The sequence below is a fragment of the Lipotes vexillifer genome, unplaced genomic scaffold (assembly GCF_000442215.2).
Source record: "Lipotes vexillifer unplaced genomic scaffold, Lipotes_vexillifer_v1.1 scaffold172, whole genome shotgun sequence".
Taxonomy (NCBI): Eukaryota; Metazoa; Chordata; class Mammalia; order Artiodactyla; family Lipotidae; genus Lipotes; species Lipotes vexillifer.
In genome coordinates this window covers 703,643-710,765 of record NW_006776799.1, presented here as the reverse complement: position 1 = coordinate 710,765, position 7,123 = coordinate 703,643, and the positions used below count along the sequence as shown (strand labels likewise).

General features: G+C 38.4%; 1 protein-coding gene across 3 annotated transcripts in view; it reads right to left on the bottom strand.

Annotated features, from left to right (window-relative positions):
* The window catches only part of COL1A2 (collagen type I alpha 2 chain), a 36,540-nt gene extending 29,666 nt beyond the window's left edge, over window positions 1-6,874 (bottom strand). The window contains exons 1-5 of one of the 3 annotated variants that reach the window (XM_007450642.1): window positions 6,342-6,874; window positions 3,807-3,817; window positions 3,192-3,206; window positions 2,511-2,546; window positions 1,285-1,377 (exon numbers count right to left, since the gene is read on the bottom strand). In XM_007450642.1, coding sequence (XP_007450704.1) covers window positions 1,285-1,377; window positions 2,511-2,546; window positions 3,192-3,206; window positions 3,807-3,817; window positions 6,342-6,411 — 225 coding nt within the window. In that variant the 5' untranslated portion in view covers window positions 6,412-6,874. Of the gene's footprint in view, window positions 1-1,284; window positions 1,378-2,510; window positions 2,547-2,724; window positions 2,763-3,191; window positions 3,207-3,806; window positions 3,818-6,324 lie in introns of all 3 variants that reach the window. The other 2 variants (XM_007450643.1, XM_007450644.1) reach the window with 2 other exon arrangements.
* Window positions 6,875-7,123: the final 249 nt, after the last annotated feature.

Sequence of the window (7,123 nt, the reverse complement as noted above, 5' to 3'; positions counted from 1 at the left end):
TATATATATATATATATATATAAATATAAATAAATAACTATTGGCCATGTAGTTCATTTTCTCATTCTACTTCTAAAGATTCTTCTGTTGTTGTTTAAAAGGAAGCAGTATTTCTGACATAATTATTAGTTTAGACTTCCATATTGAGCTAAATTCCTAAAAATTCAGGAGAGATACAAGTTTAAAATTTAGTCCACACCTAGTTTGATATAGGGAGCTTCCCCACCTTCTTTTTGAAACTTTTCCTGCCCTGATAACCCTCTCACTCAAATCCCCACCCCCTACCTGTACACTGAGGAAGACAGGTTTCTAAACTTTAAAAGTCAGTGAGGGCCCCTGATAAATTAAGCAGAACCCAAGAGAACAACTTTATATTTCTACCTGTTGCCCTGCTCCTCCATGACTACACAAAATGACTAAGAGACCTTTTTCTTGCTGTAGTTTCAAAAAGGATATAAAGAGTTTTAAAGTTTAGAGGAAAATTAAATTAAAATGCCCCTTGGAAGATTAAACTTTTAAAAAATAGTTCACAGTAATAGCTTTACTGTTAAAGATCTCTCTTACAGTGGTAGACCTATTAAGAAAGGTGCTTTTTAATGCACTCAGTAGATAAGCAATCATAATAAGATCTTTGGGGGAGAAAGGTCTTATTTTACTGGCGTACAGTTGGGTGTTAGAATCAGGCTTCTGATTCATAGCGCTAACCAATTAAGCAAATATGTTTTCCTTCCTGCAGTGAGGCCATTTGGCGCTCATACCATTGTTAAAGCATAAAGCTAAAAGAAGATATTAATGAAAAAGAGAAATGTACTTTTCTCAAATTAGTTTCAAGCAAATTAAACCAAAAACTGCTTTGAATGTTGGTTCAGTAGACTTCAAGCCAAGGAGAATAAAAAGAGTAGGATGTTTGTGAAATTGCTTAAGATCAGGGATTTCATTTATAATTCAATCTAATCAAACTTTTTAATAATGCAACACCTCTTATTTGTGCCCTACTGATAAAAGATATTAAATTCCCAAATTAAATAATGGTCACGAGGGCTGCAGCTACCTTCAGCGAACACAAAGACCTGTCCTGTAATTGACAAGGGCTCACAAAGAGATCGGGCAAAGCAGAATCTTGAATGAAGAAACCAAAGAAATGAAATAAAATACTATACTAATATCCAAATAGCAGACTCTCCCTTAAAACTACTAAAAATAAATTCCACAATGAATCTTCTTCCAATACAGGTGTAAGAAACTGAAGTCAGCTAAAAGTTAAGGATACTTAAGACACCTTACCCCACCAAGACCAGGGGGACCAGGAGGACCAGGTGGACCAGGGGGGCCAGGGATGCCATCATCACCATCTCTGCCTGGTGGGCCTGGCGGACCCTGTTATGTAAAAAGTGAATTAAGTCAGGGTTAGACAGACTCCGCAGAAACCTAAAGGAGACCTCAGAATACATGTGGTAAGATCAGTTGGTCAGAATGTACAAGTGGTGTGGAAATTTAAAATGCCATATTTGCCACTATTGACATGGGTCTATTTTAGAAGGAGGTTTAGTAGCTGGTGTCTGAAGAAGACACAAGACAGGATAGTTCCTCTTGGAAGAGGACTATGTCAGCCATTGGATATTAATTCATAATGGAGCTCCAGTATTCAAATGAAGATAAAAATTATAGCTAAAATTTGTAGCTATAAATTCATGTATGTTAACAGTGCACAGTGATGTACTGTGTATATTGATTGTCAGTTTCTGACTGATGAACTTACTCAATTGTTTTGGTATGTTATGTGTGAAAAGCAGATTAATTGATATGACAGTTAATAGTTATTTTATCACAGGGTAGAAAATCCTGCAGATTTCCTACCATTAACACCATTTATGTTGTTAAAGTAATTTACTGACGTAACCCTACCTCTAATAGATTGCTTGAGTGGAATACATTTAAGTCTGCACTTCTCGATGGATACAAGGTATAGGTATTTATATATTGATGAAAGTGTCATATAATGAAACCATGTGATTATACATGCCACATAAGCATAGCAAGGAGATCTAAGAATACGATGAATAAAATGCAAGCCTAACTTGTACATTTATTAATTTAGACAGAAACATGTTGTTGGCTGCTGTTTAACTATTATTCCCAGCTTAGATAAGAGATCTTACTTGAAAAGCAAACAAAACATGTTAAAAAGAGAAGGGCCATGTGGTGGTAGGTAGATATATTTCCATTATGTATGTGTTAGACAGGTCAACTAAAAACAAAGAAAGATAGACCATGCAAAGAATATGGCTGTCTGTAATAGTTCTACTTTCTTAAAGGATAATCTTGACCTAAAAAGAATATTGATTATATATAATAATGCTTATTCACTTTCTGTAAGGCATTATTTGCTTAAAAGGTAGGCAATTATTTGGATATATAATATCCTTATAAATTGTCAGTCTCCTGTAGTTTCTAATATGTAGTTATTAAAATATGGGCCAAAGCCCTTTAACAGTTCAAAAATTACACACCCTTTCTCCACGTGGTCCTCTGTCTCCAGTTGGGCCCTACGAGGAAGGTAGAAACAGCACAATAATAAATGTCTAGGCAATTTCCAGTGAATGAGCAAAACATTCTTGATAATAATTAGTTGGTAAGGCTGATCTAACCATAATGTTATTAGATAGTGGCTATAAAAATGGCACAATACAAAAGACAAAAGTATTTTGTTTTTATTATAATTACATGTAATTTTTTTAAACTGGGAGATTGGAGGCTATAGTCTCCAGCATTAGGCCAATATTATGACCACTATTTTTAGAAAGATGATTTCTGTGGATAAAATTATCATTTTGTAACATCGATAACAGCATATTTATATAGTCAAAGCCCTTTAAAATAAACTTTTGTTTATCACCTATAATTAACATAATACTCATTCCATCTCCAGAACAAAAACAAGCCTTTTCTTTTCCTTTAGTATGTAAATCACCAGTTGTATAATATAAGTATAATTAGAGGTGACTCTGGAAGATAATAAAGCTTTGTTATCTTACACATCAAAGCTATTTTATTTTATGTTTAGTTAATGCATATTCATGTGGGCAAAATCTTGACAAAGTATTTTCCTTCTGTAGTGTACCATAAATTTAGTTAAATTGCAAGTTATCGCTGATCATTTCAGGTACTGTGGAGAAGTATTGGATTCTTACCTTTCTTGCAGTTGCCTAGAAAAGAATAAGTAAAGGATTATTATGAGGAAGATTATATAAGTTTTTAAATGGCTCCCATTTCCATGTAGTGTACAAACATACCTACAGAGTATATATATTTTGCATTACTATTATCTTAATATTTCAAAGCACAATTTTAAATTTTACCAATAAATAAAATAAAATACATATAGAATCCAGATATATACTTATCTGTAATTATGCCTCAAATTCAATTCATGAACTAAGAATTTGTTCATAATAATCTTGCAAATAATTCCAAGGGAGTGATAAAATTCTCTAGCTTGGTGAAGTCTTCTAGTTCGTAGCAGCTGATGCTAAAACCCAAACTTCCACTGGATAATTTACTCTCTTTTCTTATGGGTGTTCGTTTTAGGGTGGTCTTATTCAGTAGCCCCGCCCATTTCGGAAATTGGGGTGGGTACTTTCTAAGGCAGCCAGAAAGGTTTGACTACCATAACTCCTGATGATTATTTTGGAAATTCGAGTTGGTCAATATCAATACAGCCTCCTTTGCCTTCCCCAGAGAAGACATTACTGGGGCCAAGGCAATCAAAGTCTAAAATAACAAATTCTAAAAGTAATTTTACTCACCTCTTGTAAAGCTATAGAGGAAAGGGGAAAGAAAAAAATAATTATTAGTATTATTTCATTGATCACTAGCAGTGACTAACACATGGGTATATTAGTCTATAAAATTGACTTACCTAATTCAAGGACAAATTGTATTTTTTATTAAGAATATTCTAATGACTTAGAAATTATGCACGTCAAAATTATGGCAGGGATCAGCAGGATGATTTGTTTTCAATATTAATATGTAAGTATATTTTGAATTAAATTGTTAATTATTTACTACTTTATAAATGCTGTGAAATATTAATGTGTCTAAAGGATACTTCTAATGTTTAGTAATTAAGATGCTATATTGCACAGGCAAATCACTGAATATGAGCAAAACCAGTATATTGATGAGGAAATAATTTGTATTAGTTTAGACAATTTTTGATACTTAAAAATTTAAAAAGGGGGAAATTTAGGAACGTACGTTACCTAAAGTTTTTTTCTAAAACATTAACGTTACAGAGTTTGTACCATTCTTAATGTCCTTTTTCAAAAGGTCTAATTTGCAAATAAGTCACCATGAAAATGGATTCATTCGGACATCTGAAATTTTGCTTTAAATAGGTTCACTTAAGTTAGGTAAGGTCATTTTACCAATGTGTATCACTTTTGTCCCCGAGGAAGAATTGCTCTGTATAAATGGAAAAACTGTGGATTAAAGATCTAGGAAAATAATGGGAAAAATACACTAAAGGAATATCCTCCCCCTTTGCCATAATTGCTATAAGCCCTTAAAGACTGAATTCTTCTCCTACGGTATAAAAATTGTGGGTTAACACAGGATATAAGGCCAAGCTGGCAACAAAATGAATCACCCCTAAAAACTGCTTTAATTAGGTGGCCAAGAAGTGTGTCATTTGGAGTGGGAACAGCTGCTGCAACAGTCACAGTTCAGGAGGGTGGACCACATCCAGCACTGACATTTAAGGGCAATTTATGAGAATTACTTTTAAATTAGGAAAATGATATGTTTACTTCATTGTGTTCATCAGTAGGAAGAATAATTATGCCTGGACTTGATTAACAGAAGTTCTTATGATTTTGGAAATTTGCCTTTTAATTATTCAGACTGAGCCACTTTGAAGAATGTGTGTTTGGTAACTTTTATTCAGACTGTAGTTGGATGTTGATCAGAAGGTGAATTGCCCTTTGTACCTTCAAACTTCCCTAGGTCTATTTTCATCTTTTCTCTAGGAGACAACTATTTCCCCCTGCCACCCTCAGATCTCATAACAAAAAAAATGCACTTGGTAATATGAATTTGTTCAATGCAACTATTCCTTAGCATTCACAGTGTGTATACTAAAAGTGGATGAAGGGAGAAAACACACATACACACACAAATGCATCAGTAATACACCGTGGCATGTGGGTGGAGCAAACTTTTAGAGTGTTGGGTGTGGCCAGATCCCCCTCTTACCCCATCAAATCAGTATCTTTGGTAATTAGTCAGCCATTTTCAAGGCAAAACCAGACTGATTTTCTTCATTCTATCTTAACATGGAAATCTGGTCATAAAACCTACAGCTGGAAAGCAGCCTTGGAGTCCATCCAATTTCTATCCTGCATTTTAGAAAAGGCTCGGTTTGACTCGCCCAAGGTCACATGATAAATTATTGGCATGGGAAAAACCGGGTCTCCTGAATCTCAGATCAGTGTTGATATTTCCCAACTTGCTATGTTCAGAATGCCTGTCTTTGGGAACATATTAAAGAGATAACTCTGGCTCAACAAAAGGCAGGGCAGATTTTAGCTAAATAATGTTACCATTTCCATGACCAGGTAATGAAATGAGAAGCTAATTTTACTTTTCAGAATGTATCCATTTTTCTTCCCAGGGTACACTGACTAGCTATTGGGATTGGCTTCAGTGAGAAATGCAGATCATTCTCTGTATAAACCTGTGGAGTCTTTAAATGGGGATTCCATAAACCTTAAGCCCTGGCCCCCTGTGCTCTCATTGTCCCCCTCCAGAGGGCGCCTGGTGGTCGTCATCATCATCATCATCGTCATCATCATGATCATCCAGACCAGTCTTAAAACACCCAGAAGAGAAAAGCCTTTAGGAGGTGAGTTTTTTTTATTACTAAATTAAGGGCTTTCTAAACCAGGCCTCAAGTTTCACAAGGTGGGCATCAGTGCAGTTTTGGGCCTTTTAGGCTGAGGCCTCTGCCTTCCTTCATCATGTCAGTTAATATCTCATCCTTAAGGAAAAGGATTTCTGCTCCCTTTGAGCTTCACTAACTGGAGGGATCCAGATCAAGTTAACAGGTTCACTCTGAGTTGAGAGAAAAGTTCCCTAACTTTTGGCGAGAGTCGAGCCTTTTTTGTTTTCATTTCTAAAGTATTTTCCATGTTTCTCATAAATGCCAGCGTTTCTCCACATGCCAGAGAGCCTTCCCTCCAAGCTGTACCTAGAACTTCGTTAGGTTTTCCTTTTCAGACCAGGTGCCCACCCATCTAACCTCTTTCCCAGACTGCCCAAAACAAGCTGAAGGCACTTACATTGGCATGTTGTTAGGCACGAAGTTACTGCAAGCAGCAACAGAGTCCGCGTATCCACAAAGCTGAGCATGTCTACCACCTAGACATGCAGACTCCTTGTGTCGCAGAGCCCCTGGGTCACCGGCGGAGGTATCACCTGGCGGGCGCAGGCATACAGTCGTGGCGAGTACCTCCAACTTCGCCGAAACCTCCTGCCGCCTTGGTGCTAAAATAATAAAGCCCGGATCTGCCCTATTTATACGGCCAAAGTTTCTCTGGCCCGAGGGTGCTTCCAAAAGCGCTTCCACCAATGGGAGGGCTGGGGCTGGGGGCCCGGGCAGCCACAGCTGGGAGGAGACTGCGGGGGCGCAGAGGAGGGAGCGGAGGGGGGAGGGACGTGGCCACGGGGCTGGCTTCTTAAATTGGTTCCATCCTTTTTGAGGACGTGGACACTTTTGAGGCTTTCAAGGGGAAACTCTGACTCGCTGTCTGCATACCTCCGCCCTCCCCATCTCCCCCGGCCCTCCCCCGCCCTTCCCAAGTTTGGAAACACTTCTGTACACGTCGGAGAGCTCTGCTGACACCGACGTGGGCAGAGTTCTCAGATCTCCGGGCAGCCGGGCAGCTGTAGAAGGGACTGGAGCCCGGAGATCAAAGCAGGAGCTGTCCAGCTCTGCCTACCTGGTGCCTCGCGGGCCACCGGCAGGGCGGAGGGCCGGCGGGCGCGGAGGGGGCAGGGGACCGGGGAGCAGCATCCGACTGCGTGGCGCAGCCCGAGGCCGCCCTCCCTCCGCCCCCTCCAC